We start from the raw sequence: 15216 nt of genomic DNA on the forward strand, positions 1-15216 counted from the left end.
GCAATAGTGGATTTTCAGTTGTACTCTTCAACAACAGATAGTGAGAAATACTGTATATGGTTTGTGATGTTGTATTAATATCTAGTCATTGGGACCAGAAATTCTGATAACCTTATTCTCCATGAATGTCTGAGCTCCTTTTAAAGATATGAGTACATTTTTGGTAACAAATTCCATATTAAAGTACTGTGTGGGGTACTGTTATTCCTTTTACTATATTTGTCTGGTATGATGCCCAACAGAAATATTTCTAGTTTTAAATCTAAATGTTTCTTTATCATTTTTTCCTAGCCAGGTGTATAATTTTAGTCCAGCATTTCTTTGCTTTTGGACATGTCCACCACATGTGGTAATACAAGCCCGGGGTTTGATTGCACTTCCAACACTTGGTAGACATATTCTGAAGCATTCTAGCTAATCTTGCTGGGGGGAAGTGCCATCTATAAAACATTTTGCATAAGTTTTCTATATAGATAGATGTTATGCAGTGGATGTTGTCAATTTGTAGTTTCCGTCCTTTTCTTTTTTTGAATTTTTTTTATTTTAATTAAAAACACAAAAAAAGAATCATCCTTCATTGCATCTTGTAGAAAGCATGTTGATTGGTTACAGATAACTTTCGTGCATTTCTTCCACAGTCATTACTTATAGTTCATATTAGATTATGCACTTTAAATCAAAAATCTTTGTATATCTTACTATCAATGTACCACCATTCTCATTTGACTACAATTATTTGAACATGCTTTTGCCTCAAATCATTCATACTTAAAGACACAACCACATAATGGCATTCATTAGCTATGTCAAAAATAGTTTCTGTGCCACAACTTTTGCCATTTGTCCAATTCTATAGAATACCCAACATTTTTAGCCCATGCTATCATGGTTTATACAAACACATACATACACACACAGACACACACAAACACACACAATCAAGTATTTTGTTCTGTTTTCCAGGTTGTTTTTCTAGTCATCAAAACCCCAAATCATAATTGCATTTTCTTTCCATTTCATGCAAAAAATCTAAAAGGGGTTTCCAGTCAATCATAAATGTAGGTATTGTTTTTTTTCTTTGATCAAAGATGTTACTGTAGCCATCTCCAGAAGTTCCATCATCATCACCAACCATACTCTGTTGTAGATAGTTTTGAATCTTTCCATTTTTGACCATACAAGTCTCACTACAGTTGTCATACATTAAAAAAGTGCCATGACTTTTTTTCTAGTTGCCTGTCCATTCGTTCTAAAAGAAAAGTCTCTGGTTTCAGCTGCACTTTAACTTTTAAAATTGTGTTGCACATTTCATTGATCATTCTATCCAGACCATCACTACTACCTCATATTCCCTTGCCTGGTAATCATCACAAACTCAGGAACTTTCAGTCTATATGGGAAGGTTCTTAGGATTTGTTGTTGTTGTTGTTGCCATAATAGACATATCTTGCTTACACTGAGTTGCCATTCCTATTTTGATGCTTACTCACTAGTTTCAACAGATAACTTGGAAGCTACATTTTTGACTGAATCCCTTTAAATCAGTGGGTATCATCAAATTTACCCTTACTGCTTATATTTCACTTCCAGTTATTTATGTCTATATTAGAAAAGACCACTACAATCACCAGGAAGATGATATTTAATTCCTGGCAATCTCTTGAGTTTTAGTAATTTAACCCATGACATTGAAAGAGCATGTTTTGATAAATCACCAGTTATATCCTGGAAGTCATGATCTATTCATTGGGAAATTCAGCTTTAATAGAAGAGCCATTGCTTATAGTGTTTATAGTACTACTTTGTTAAAAAAAAAAGTACAAAGTACTAGTTATTCCTATATATGAAGTTGCAATCTGTTCAAACTATTGATTTATAGCATGCTCACCAATAGTACTTCTGCAGTTTGACTCTGTAGTGAAACAGTGCTTTCTTTTCCCATCCTTTATTGCATCACTGCATTTTTTGACACTCTAGGTGTCAAAACAAAATAGTCAGTTATAAATATGAGAAATAAAACATTAGAACTGGAATAGTTAGTATATAAAAATAATAATAAAATCATACATCAGCAGGTTATTAATGGAGAAAATGGTGGAAGGGGGAATAGCAGAATCCTTATCACTGTTTGGGGTTGCGCAACTGTTAAAATAGCTTGTCCACCTGGGGGGAGATAAGACAGGAATAATCTATCATCTGTCTTCCCATCCACTCTATAACATGATATACTGTCCTCGAATGAGGCAGTTCCTTTTATCTATAAAGATCTGCCTACAAAACAAAAGTGGGAATTTATAACCCAGATCAACACATTTCATCATTTAGAACTAGGTCCAATCAAGATCGATAGACAGGGGTTTTCTCCTCTGTGATCATCTTATTTCAAAAACATTCCTTTTTGTTCTCTCTGTAGCTTAGTAAATATATGGGCTGGCTATTTGCATTTTACCAGTTTTTCTACAAATTCAATTCCTAAAGAAATGTCATAGCTGTCATAGACTTTCTCTGTTCATTACATCTTTCTTAAAGTAAGCTGGGAAATTGTATTTCCTGTTTCAATATTTTATTATTTGTTCCAGAAACTAGGCCCTAAGAATTTATTTGAATATCAAAATCAAGAATGGGTAGGTTAGAATAACTTCATATGTTGTTTACATTGAATCAGCTTCATCTTAGATGAAGTTTAGGAGGGGGGATTCACCCCCAATAAATAAATAACAAACACTTAAGTAAATACACTGCTTAAAAGTTACCGTACTTACACAGTGATCCATGGACTTCCTTCTCTTCCTCCTACTAGAAGTACCAATTGCATAGAACCATTAGAAGTGTTCTGATATTGTTATGGGAAAATGGTTATTACAATATTTCTCATGGGAGAGATTGGAACTGAAGTCTTGTGTTGCTCTCAAAAAGCTGGGGCAGGACGGACCCTACCTCCTTCTTTGTAAGGAATAAAACTGGCAAGACAGGAACTAAAAGTTTCCAGGCCAGAGAAAACCAGAATATCAGCTAATATCAAGAGCTTTTCAAGGTCCTAAAGAGATCATCCAAAGATCAGCTAGCATGGAAATGTAGAATTAAAAAGCCTAAAATTGAAAGTCTGGAACACAATCCTACATATAAAGCATATTGGCTTCTGTATTCGACAGTGTGCATATGGTTTTAGAATTGTCAGCATTACAGAGTCAATTTTGCCAGGTAGTTTCTTATGAAAAAATAAGTGTCTGGCGAACCCAGATTCACAACTTCATACTCACCCAATATTCACTTTGTTCTTGCAAGGACCATGCAAGAAAAATCTATGCTATTTTTATTATGCAAATGGGAAACTAAGTATAACTCTCCAAGTATATATGAGACAAAAACACAACACCTAAACTTACTGAAATTAGTATAGTGCTTTGTTTAGATGGGAAAACAGAACTTTAAAACTGAAATTTCAGTAAGCAGGCATTATCTGTTGTTTAACTATCTTCTCAAGAAATAGTGCCTAAGAGTGAACCCATACCTTTATTCCGGAACATATTACACCTGCACAAAATGTTCCTAGCTGGTTGATTTGTTTACCAAAACTTATGTAGCTCAGTCAAACGTGTGATATAAACAGCTCTCCAACTAATAACTGAGATTCCTTCAGAAGTTGTGGTTCTGAAGAAGTTCCTTCATAGCAGTTATTGCCTTCAAAGTTGTGGCTGCTTCATCATTAGAAGCCTTTAAGAAGAGACTGGACAACCACCTGTCTGAAATGGTATAGATAGAGGGTCTCCTGATTAAGCAGAGGGTTGGATTAAAAGACCTCCAAGGTCCCTTTCAACTCTGTTGTTCTGATTCCTTTCATTCTGTGCCTGTACCAGGTATTAGTAATTAGGAATATTACTGTGAGAAATTATACTGACAGGGTACAGCAGGTTTATATCATATACCTGTGGTCACAAGCAAGCTGTCCACACTTCCCAATTCTGCCTGATCCAAAGTTTACTGTGATAGTTCAGAAATATAACTTGTATTATAGGGCTTCTTTTGTTTCTGTTCTCTTTTTAGTCTCTTCCCCCACAGTTGGCAAGCCCTACAAATGCAACTATTGTGGTCGCAGCTACAAGCAGCAAAGCACGTTGGAAGAGCACAAGGAACGCTGTCACAACTACCTGCAAAGTCTTAACACTGAACCACAGTTGCTGGCTGGCCAGCAAGGTAAGCCTGCTGCTAGGCTAAAACAGAGACAAACCTAAGGAGAACATCATTGGTTATTATCTACCAAGGATTGTCTTCATTTGGAAAATTTTGCCAATGTTAAAAAAAACTGGGAGGATCATTGAGGATGGCACAGGCTACTTATAGAGACAAGCTCTATAGCTCAATCTTCCCACACTGAGCTCTCCCTAGTAGGTTTGAGTTATTGCTGCTCCTATGCCCAGGTAGCATAGCTATCTGTACAGATCACTGAGAATAATTGCTAAATGAGGCAATTACTAAACAAGGGCTACTTGCATGTGAATTGTGAATTTTGAAATTTGGAGGTCTATCACATCTGGAAGCTATCAGTTTGAAAATAACTGGTCCTAGTTGATACAGCACCCGTTTTCCAAATGTCTTTTATAGTCACTGCAGCTTCATTAATATTTTTTATATCAGGACTAAGATTCTCGTTTCTAGGACAGATGGAAACTTGTTTTAATGGCCAAACATGCAGGATGGGAGACAGGAGAGATGCTAGTAGATAAACACCATGAAGCAGGAGAACAGAAGCTAAATGGGATAATTACAGATGTAGACAACAGGCTCTAATAGAATTGATTCAAGTTAGCACTGGCTGCCAGTTGTAACCTTATGTGTTTTGCTGTGATATTTTTTTCCTCCAATAAATTAGTTATCAGTATGATTCATGTATGGCCATAATCTTGCACAGACACTTTAAAAAAGGAATATAGGGTAGAATTAATTTGAACAACCAAAAATGAAATCAATTTTATTACCAGGTGACGAGATGAGAGACTTGGAGATGGTGCCGGACTCCATGCTTCATTCCTCAGCAGATCGGCCAGCCTTTATTGACCGACTAGCAAACAGCATCACCAAACGAAAACGCTCCACACCTCAGAAATTTATAGGTAAGGTGCATTTCAAGCATTTCTGGATAAAGGGATGATGTTCTTGTGAACCAAGAGTTGTTGGATTACAGTTCAGGATGTCTTGGCTGCTTCTCCCTGGACTAAAGAAGTCCCATCTGTAGTGCTGTTTTCCATCAGCATTATTTGTCTTTCTCTCATCATAGGTGTACCTCTGATACTAGAAGGAATTTGTAATTTGATCTCTTTTATCCTATGCATTAGGAGAGAAGCATATGCGGTATAGCCTCTCCGATATGGCATATGATGTCAACTCCAGCTTTGAGAAAGACGTGGAGATGGTGGCTGCCCACCATCCCATGGATGCTAGCTTTGGCAGTTCATTGTCATTCATGGGAGCAGAACATTTACGCCCCCTCAGACTTCCACCCACAAACTGCATCTCTGAGATCACACCTGTCATCAGCTCTGTCTACACCCAAATCCAGCCCCTCCCAGGCAGGTTGGAAATTGCAAGTAGTCGGGAAACTGCTGAAAGCCACGAGGACCTTTCTGATGGGACACAGATTGTGTATCGGGCATCACGGGAGCCAAGCATGGTATCACCTAGCAATGGTTGCCAGGATTCCACAGACACTGAGAGCATCCATGAGGAGAGGGGCTCACAGCAGCAGCTGCTATCCAGCATTGGGAATTGCAGCAGCAGCCGGCAGAGTCCAGCCTACGCCAAAGAGGACCCCAAATTGCAGGAGGGCATCATTCCCACCACTACTCGGTCAACTCCCAGTTCAGCCAAAGAAGCCCTACGTGTGGTGAATGATGAAGGGGAACAGGTAAAAGCCTTCAAATGTGAGCACTGCCGGATCTTATTCCTGGACCACGTCATGTTCACCATCCATATGGGCTGCCATGGCTTCAGAGACCCTTTTGAATGCAACATCTGTGGCTATCACAGCCAAGACCGGTACGAGTTCTCTTCCCACATAGTGCGAGGGGAACATAAAGTAGGCTAATTTTACTCTGTCCCCTTATTCATCTCTTCCCATCACTAGTGCTCTATCCTAGTTGGGCATGGAACTGTTCATTTCTTTTGTACTCCTTTGCACTGACTTTGGCTAAAAAAGAGAAATGTAAAAAAAAAAGAACCCTAAGTTTAAAAAAATCCAATGAACTTGAGACAGGGAGGAGCTCATAACATTTTGCCTTTCTCTATGGTGTGTTATTTAAAAGTTGATAATTAATTTTAAAATTTGTTTTTTTCTCTCACACTTGTAGTTATTTATTAACTCCTTCCTTCCTTCCTTCCTTCCTTCCTTCCTTCCTTCCTTCCTTCCTTCCTGGCTTCCTTCCTTCTTTCCTCTAAATAGATTTTTCATTCATTTCACCAGGAATATCCTCTTTTTAGGAGCAAGTGAGGGCTGGCATATAGCCCAGCAAGCTTGACTCTCTAAAGTTAAGGTCTCTTCCATTTAGACATTTTTTTGTTTCAGTTCCCATATTTCTGTTAAGCCACCATGTTAGGTATTAAGAACCTCAGATCAGGTGCTAAACACATTATAGAGCTTCCCCCTTTCAAGGGGCTAGGAAAGCCACGGCCTGAGCTATATTACTGTTCAAGTGAACCGTATATATCTTCTTTTTATGGGTGGCTGTGAAACGTATGAAGGTATCATGCTAGGAACGCTGTGGTCCCAATAATTTAATACCTCTGTGCATCTACTTAACACAGCTTTGAACTGACTTGTATTATTTCTTCTGTTGGGGCCCAAAAGAGATAGTGAATTTTGCATCTGGTGTTGATGAAGGAGCTACGGTATTTCAAGGAAGATGAGCACTTTGTATAGAAAGAATGCTGCCTTTCCATATTGAATTGAGAACCAGCATTGGGAAAACAAATGCTGTTTCCAGGATGCAATGAAGGAACCTTAACATTATCTGGTTAAAATCTATGATGCTTCTAAAGAGTCTGGGATGTCCTGTCTTCTCTCCAGATAGGCTGTCTGGGCTAATTTTTTATTTTTTTGAGATTCCGTGGTTAGCACTTAGCAGATAATGATTGCTAAAGACTGTAGAATCAGGGTAGGAAAATGTAGCTTTTACAATTCCCATCATGTCTTAGTACCCTCTGAGCAGGCTAGGATTAATTTGAGTTGGAGTGCAGCAACATTTGGAGACTCAAAGGTTGCCAATCCAAGCTTTGGAAGAGCTAAGCCTCCTAGGTGAGTGCATGTCTTCAACTTTTCTCTCCCAATATGCAGGTTCTTTAGACAGCATTAATGAGACTAGCTTTGCTGAGTAGGAATTGATTTGTAAGATGGAGATGTTTTCATTGGGAGGCAAGAATGATGCTAGCAATGATTGCTGGAATCAGCTTAGGAATTACTTAACATCTAATAGAGCCAAAGGAATGAGGAGTAAACTGCCAGTGTGTCTGTTCCAGGGCCTAACTTACACCTCCTCATACAGATTCCCAGCATCATTATTGCTGAACAGCTTGGAATTGGACTTAGTTTCCAGTCAGTTTAGCTGTCCTTGTTTGTGTTGATCCGTTATAAGCCTTATGGATTTGTGTCCAGAAAGCATGAGCAAGATCTGAAAGTGGCAGCCTTGAGGTGAGAGTTCTCTATATTTGTGGAATACATCACACTGCCCATCCCAAACTAAGGGGACCTAAAGTTTGCAGTAAGAGTTTCAGTTTACTTAAAGAGAAATCTTTTTTCCCCAGATCAATGGCAACAACTTTTCTAAGCTGATTTTGCTGAAAAGGCAAATGAAATGCAGCAAGATTTCCCTAGTGAAGTCCTGTTTGTTCACAGGTTCATAGCCCAGGGTGTCAGAGGGGATCATTAGATTTCTGCAGCAGGGAACCTGGCAAGGACACTTTATTTTGTGTACTTTAGTGGCTTAAAAACTTTGATCATCATCAAGGACAAAAAAAAACACCCCTCCATTCTATAATTGGTTGCAGATTGCTGCTGATAATAGGCTGTAGGCAAGAGATAAAGCACCACTTGTGGTATTACGCAGTCTTTCCCACCTCCCCAGCCTGAGTGGAAATCATGTTGATAATTGTTTTTTAAGAGGGTAATCACCAAATTAGAAGGGTTATGTGCTGAGCCAATAAAACTTGAAGCTTGCCTTTTTCCGGAGGTTGCTCCATCTTTATCTGTTGGAAGCATCTCATCTGATGGAAAGGGGTATGTGATTAAAATAGTCTCTCTAGTCTTAGCTGGGCAATGGATGTGACAAGAAGGGGAGAGTGCTTTTGGTTTAGATAAATCCCTTAATGCATTTACTCAGCAGCAGCCCAGGGAATTGCTTCCTTGCAGGATAAACCAAAGGCGGTTCTTTTTCTACTTAAAAAGCAAACCTCAAGCTGCAACGTTTTGCTCATTTTCTTTCTTCTTTCTTGCTTTTTGTAATGTGAAATACAGAACTGAGCTTTTTTTTAAAAAAATAAACAAATAAACAAACAAACAGGCCCAGCCAGTTTGATTAACTGGAAAGGCCTGATTGAATGAGAGGTTTTGAGGAATTGGCCAAGGAGATGGGAGTGGAACTTTTCTTTAAATATAGTACCCTGATTCCACTGTTCTGTTCCTATTTTAAAATGTTGACTTTTTCTGGTACAATATCACTTTCACCCTTCTGCTTTCTCTTTCCCACATTCAGCATAGAAGTGGCATCTTAGAGGCTTGGGAGGCATTTTGAGCTGGTCCCAGCAATGTCTATTTTAGCTTCAGCAGCAGAAGTGAATATATAATGTTTGTCATTCTGATTATATTGTGCAATACAAATGAAACATGCTGAGAGACTTTGCCAAATTGTTAAAGGAGCTTGAAAGTCCAGTTCTTATAGGGTATTTTTCATATTAGAATCATACTTCTGGCTCCTTTAGTTCCACTGGCTCTAAAGTCAAGGATTTCCCCCCTCCTATTGATGTACTCATGTCTTCTATTGATGTACATTTAAAATAATTCAACATTTTTTGTGATTGTTAATCTAAATAGTTATTTCATGTGACATAGTTTTCCCTATAATAATCTCCATGATTTCAATGCTCATTAGAATTTTGTGTGAATGAAATCTTAGAGGGAATTATGGGAGCTCTCCTTTGAGTGGAAAAAGTCACAAGAACCAGCGTTTACACTTGTAATTCAAATGCTTAATATTATCTTGCTCTAAAAGGTGAGATTCCTACACCACAAACCATGAAGACTTTTTTTTAATTTAACACAGTTTGGTAAGATTATAATTGAATTGAATTCAGGTGTTACTCATAGTGTTTGGGTTGTGCTCCAAAATATCAGAGACAACAAAGCTTTAGGGATTTTTTTTCATAATTATTGTTAAAACATCCTGGGAAACCTTATGAAAAAGTTCTGTGAAAGCAAAACATTGCACATCAAAGGCATATTTATTACCCACAGTAAAACCTCTGAGCTGATTTCCAATATTCTCAACAACCCACTCTTCCTGCATTTGTTGCCCATTTTATGAGTAAGGAGATGTGTGGATGTTATATATACATACATATACCACACACACATTCGCACCTCTTTTAGAACAAGTTGTCCAAACATTTGTCCTTGGGGAAATAATTGAGCTACTCAAATAATTGTCTAAGAATTTTAGATTCCTCTGCTGATAACTTTCTCCCTAAAAAAAAGTAATTCTGACAGTATAGTCTGTTCATGTAACTATGCATCTGAACAAAGCCCAGATGTTTATCACCCAGGTATTCAGTGTCACAATGGAAGTAGACCTGTGAAAAAAAGGGAAAGTTCAGATAGGCCTATATAATAATAATAGAAATGAGAGCAGTCCCTAAACTCAGTTGTGTGCATGTTTCTTTTCCCATGTGAATCTAGACCTAAATAGGGCATGTATAGTAACTCCCGAGTTATATAGATAGGATTTATCCCTTGTGGGATCAGACAAATAGCACTTCTCTCTAGGTACTTGAGATTCCTTGGCTTCTGTTATGGTGTATGTACTCCAGAGGACTGGGGTAAAATTCATTTACTTTAACTGTAGAGCATTATATTGTCTCTAATGAAACACAAACATACATATATGAATTAGTAGTTACAAAATCCTCTAACCAAATTCCAAAAGTATCCAGTTCTGCAGAGAATGGATGCCAACTAATTGTTTATGTAAATCAATATTTTAAGCAAAACTGGAAATCAAACAGCAAAATGTATGTTTGTTTTCTTTCCACATACTGAACTGAATGCACTGTATGAAGCAAGATAAATACAGAATTTGGGTTAAAGATATCAGGAGTGTGACCTTTGGTGAGATGTCTCCTTGATGTCTAAACTTTATTACCAATGAACAGATATGTTCCATGTGAGATGCGAATTACTTCTAGTTTCAATAGACAAAATTACAGAAAGATATCTCTGTTCCTCCAATGCAGACTAAAATTTCTGTCAAGACAATGTAAAACATATTGAACAGCTGACCAGATATGCTTTCCATATGAATATATTGGTAAAGAGGAGGAAGCATTTATTGGCTTTTTGGAAGATGGCATTGGGAAGAAAATACATTTCTGAATTTTTCTTTATTTATGTACTTGTTCCTGAAATAGGTATGAAACTTTGACAAGAAAGACAGAAAAGCTTAGATAGTTGGAAACTGACTTCTTGAAAGCCAAAGATGGCCCTTGGGTGCTTGGCCTCACTTCATTGCCACACTGATAAAGCACCTAAAGTGTCATTTTTACTGGGTTTTTAAAAAAAGATATCCTTTGTGCCTCCATACAAAGTCCACATTCAGAATTGCTCTGCTTCCCGTTTCTGGTGGGAATTGGACCACTCTATGCAGGAGCCAATTATTTTTGTTTAAGGGGAAATATAAAGACAGTTCTAGATCTAAATGAAGAGGTCCAGAACATCATTTGTGAACTCTTGTCTACTGCACTGTGGAATGGTACTAATCTTTCTCTACCCTGCTTCAGGGAACAAGAATCCTGCTTCGGACTTTACATATTACCTCCTGCTTGCCCCCTTTTGTGAAAATGAAAACAGGTTTGTTTTTAGAGAAACAAAGCTCTGACATTTCTAAGAAATCAGTGTTCCTTTTTATTTTTTGCTTTCACCTGTATGAAGAGCCTAAAAAACAAATGTAGGAATTTTGTAAAACTCCAGGTCTCTTTAACTTGTGTAAATATATATATTTTTTAACCAGATGTATGAAGAACAAAAAAGATGTGCAATATCCCCAACCCGCTACAATATTCTTCACTTGTTTCTAACAAGCTTTCATTTGTATATTGTTATTGGGTTTGCTGGTGTGGCGCTCTTCCCCCTCCTCTTTTTTTTGGTGGGGTTAAACTTGCTTTTAAATAAAAGAAAAACCTCTTACTGCAAAAGCTTTTTTGTATTTGTAATATATTGTAAGTACATATTTGTGTAATGGAGATTATACTACTGTTAAGTTTTGTACTGTACTGGCTGAAGGTCTGTTATAAATAAACATGAGTAATTTAACAATCTGGTTCCTGGCTATTCTTAACTAATATTATTAATATTTGTGATGACTCTTTAGACCCTAATTCAACATCACCTTGCACAGCCTCCCTCATTGGAAAGAAATTTGCTGTGATTCTCTTGCTTGTAAAGAAATCAACAGCATAGCCATTTAGAGAAGGCAACCTTTTTACTTCAGAAGAATAAGCTGCATGTATATACAGTATATAGCCAAGGGTTGATTGTTCTCCATGGCTGCATGGAAACAAAGCAAAGTGTAAATCAAGGGTGGTCAATCTCTTTTGGCAAGAACACCATCCTGCTCGCCCTGACCAGCTGTTGGTCTAGACTAGAGAATGCTTTCTGGTAATATCTCCAGAAGGCAAGGGACCAATGTTAGGCTTTTTTTTTCTTGTGGCATGGGGAAAAGGGGAGTTGGAGGTGAACTACTTCCATTAGAGTGCAGTACTGCAGGCTAGTTCTGCTGCCTGCCGGCTGCCTGCAATTTATCAGTTCGAATCTCACCAGCCTCAAGGTTGACTCAGCCTTCCCTCTTTCCAAGGTCGGTAAAGTGAGGACCCAGTTTTTGGGGTAAGAGGCTGACTCTGTAAACCGCTTAGAGAGGGCTGTAAAACACTGTGAAGCAGTATATAAGCCTAAACGCTATTGCGACTTTTAAAAACGATTTAAAATTACATAGCCATTAGTGGAGTTGGTGGTGAGAACTGAGGGTGGATATGGATATCATTAGCCTCCCAAAGACTTTCCCATGCTTGTTCTCATCCTTTTTTTAACTTTACATACCAGAAAATAAACTATTTTGCCCTCAGACGTATGCAGTATGATCTTTAAAGGCACTGGAGAACTGCATGGAGGCTATAGCCCCACCCCCTCAACGCCCAGGAATAAAGAGGAACCCATACACTGTGGTATAGAATTGGAATATACAAGCCTACAATAGGCTTTTTGCAGAATATATGCTTCTCTTTAAGATTAGACACACTGGCAGCTGAACTGCAGGTTTTCATTTGAGATACCTAAGAGTGTCCACCTTTCTACTTTTGAAAAATGCAAGGTTTTGATAATCCATTTGTTGGTGAGTATCTAATGTTGTAGAAATTCAGTTATAATTGGTGTGTGTGTGTGTGTGTGTGATTGCCAAGTGCAGGCAGACAAGAATATGTATTGGGATTTACAATGGCTGATCCACAGTACTATCCATTCTAGGAGCCTCACATCTTACTACGTAATTAGCACTTTCCACCCAATGAATTGACTATCACTTGTAATAAAAGAATGAGTGAAGGAGCGAAGTCCTTTTTATCTCTATAATGGAAATCTGAGAGAAGAGCTGCTGCTTATAGTGGCATCTAATGCCTAGGAGAGGGCCTGGATAAATATTAGTAGTTTCAGCAGCTGTTAATGGACAGCTTTGAACAAATCCTGGCTATTTCTCTGGCAAAAGAAATTTGCCCTCCAGCTTTGGCTGTTTCTATATCCCAAGTTATAGAATTCATTTTATTTTTAAAATCTATCAGTTTCCCTATAACTAAGGGAAACATTCAACAAAACAAAGTCTGATTCCATTTCAATTCCAAGTACATACGTAAACATGAGGATTTTAAAAATCAAATTAATCGGATAGCTTTTTAAAATTGGGCAATAACTCCTGTAAAGTTATAAATAATGGTGGTCAACACCATGACTGTTCACCCCCTCATCAGCATGAGGGCAGGTCTGACACATGCTAGACAAACTAAAAAAAAAAAAAATCCCCCAAACCTTTTTTTTAAAATATAAGAACTATCCTTATCTCTTCATGAGCAAAAAGTACAATGTATTTAAGACTGCAGTACTACTAAGGGGATTTGTAATATTCCCAGCAAAATGGTAGTCCTTTTTACCAAGAACAACACTTGCCTCTCCTATTGAATACTGTCCTCCCTTCTTAATGAGGCCTCATAATATTTCTGCTTTCTTACATCATTTTCATTTTTGTACACAGTATTTTTGTTCCGTTTTCAACTTTGTGGGCTAAGTGAAAACTGATAGTACTTGCTTACCCAATTTCCACAGTTGTGCCTGTTTACCCAAGTTCTAATTAAATCAATAGCTTTTAAACTCTCTTCCTTTGCAGCAAAGCAAGTGGCAGGTCCAATGTTATTTACAGATCCCCCCCTCCCCCCGCAATGATTCAGTTTTCAGAGATGTCCAACACTTTGGGGCTAACTTCTCTTCTGTAATTTTTTTTCAGCTACAAGAGGCAGAACCTACAAACCAGTATTTTTATGTTCATCTCATCCAATTAATTTATACTTTGTAGAATTTTATTGTTGTCCATCCTTCTGATGGTTAATTGAAGTTCTGCTCATGTACATTTTTCCTTGTTCACGATATCACAAAAAATCAGATATAGTATTGTATCTTATACCACTAATTCTCAACCATGTGTTTCTTAGCCTATCCATCACCCAGTGAAACAACTGGGACCTATTATGATGGAAACAAAACACCCTTTCCCCCCAGAAGATCCTTGTAAGGATCCTTTTCATTATTCTTAATGAAAAGTTTTTTTAAAAAATAATTAATTAATTAAAATGTCAGGGACTTATCTAGTCCCCTTCTTAAAATATTTGTGAATCCCCTCCTTAATATGTTGATCCTTGAGAATTGTACAATGTTGTCCTCTTAGCTAAGCATTGATTCAGAATGAAGTTGCTCCAGCAGACTACAGGTAAGTCCTTGACCTACGACCACAATTGAGCCCAAATTTTATGTTGTTAAGTGGCGGGTCCAATGTTAATTACAGATTCCCCCCCCTTCCCAAAGGATTCGTTTATTCTGACATTTGTTAAGTGAGTTGTGCCCCATTTTATTGCTTTTCTTTCTTTTCAAAGTTGTGCTCTGCATGCCAACTTTGTAAGTATTCTGACTATACCCCAGCTTTGATGGCACACTAAACATGAATCCTGTTCAGAGAATGGGAAGAATATTATCCTTCCTTCCAGTCACTGATTTGCCTTTTTATGCAAACAACACATCACACAAGACAGGAGGCCGAGTCAGTCATATGGTCACCCATTTTTAATTTCTTCTAGCTGCCACTAGGATGTGTTTGTCATTTGCACAAATCCAACTTCCTGTCTCCCCTCAAGATAAAATAAAAATTGGGCCTTTGTTGTTTCAGTCTTGGGAGAGGGAAAAATGGAGAGAAACTGGTAAGTAGTTTGCATGATCCTGGTCTGTTTGGGGCTAAAGTTAATTCTCTGAATTAAGGTCATTTTTTTAGGATGGAATGTTTGCAGAGCATGTTTACCCCCACCCTGATCCTGTTAGCAGAATAGATCTATGCACAACCGCATAACATTCATCCAGCCAGCTACCCTGTTTCCCTGAAAATAAAACCTCCCTGGATAATAAACCCAATCGGGCTTTTGAGTGCATGCGCTAAAATAAGCCTTCCCCTGAAAATATTGCAACACGGCAGCAGCCATGAGGTGACCACGCTCACCACCTCCTGCACCTCAAAAATAATAAGACCTCCCCAAAAATAAGGCCAAGCTCTTATTCTGGGGGTCAAAAGAAAATAAGACCCGGTCTTATTTTCAGGGAAACACAGTAGTTGTATAGGAGAAACTAATCCATGTATTACAGCGCATGAGCACAAA

The 15216-nt window shown here is 38.0% G+C and overlaps 1 protein-coding gene across 3 annotated transcripts in view; it reads left to right on the plus strand.

Annotated features, from left to right (window-relative positions):
• The window catches only part of IKZF4 (IKAROS family zinc finger 4), a 62425-nt gene extending 56214 nt beyond the window's left edge, over window positions 1-6211 (plus strand). For all 3 annotated transcript variants that reach the window (XM_032209506.1, XM_032209505.1, XM_032209503.1), the window contains 3 exons: window positions 4045-4194; window positions 4980-5111; window positions 5334-6211. In XM_032209506.1, coding sequence (XP_032065397.1) covers window positions 4045-4194; window positions 4980-5111; window positions 5334-6082 — 1031 coding nt within the window. In that variant the 3' untranslated portion in view covers window positions 6083-6211. The remainder of the gene's footprint in view (window positions 1-4044; window positions 4195-4979; window positions 5112-5333) is intronic.
• The last annotated feature ends 9005 nt before the right edge of the window (window positions 6212-15216 follow it).

Source organism: Thamnophis elegans, chromosome 2 (genome assembly GCF_009769535.1).
Source record: "Thamnophis elegans isolate rThaEle1 chromosome 2, rThaEle1.pri, whole genome shotgun sequence".
NCBI lineage: Eukaryota > Metazoa > Chordata > Lepidosauria > Squamata > Colubridae > Thamnophis > Thamnophis elegans.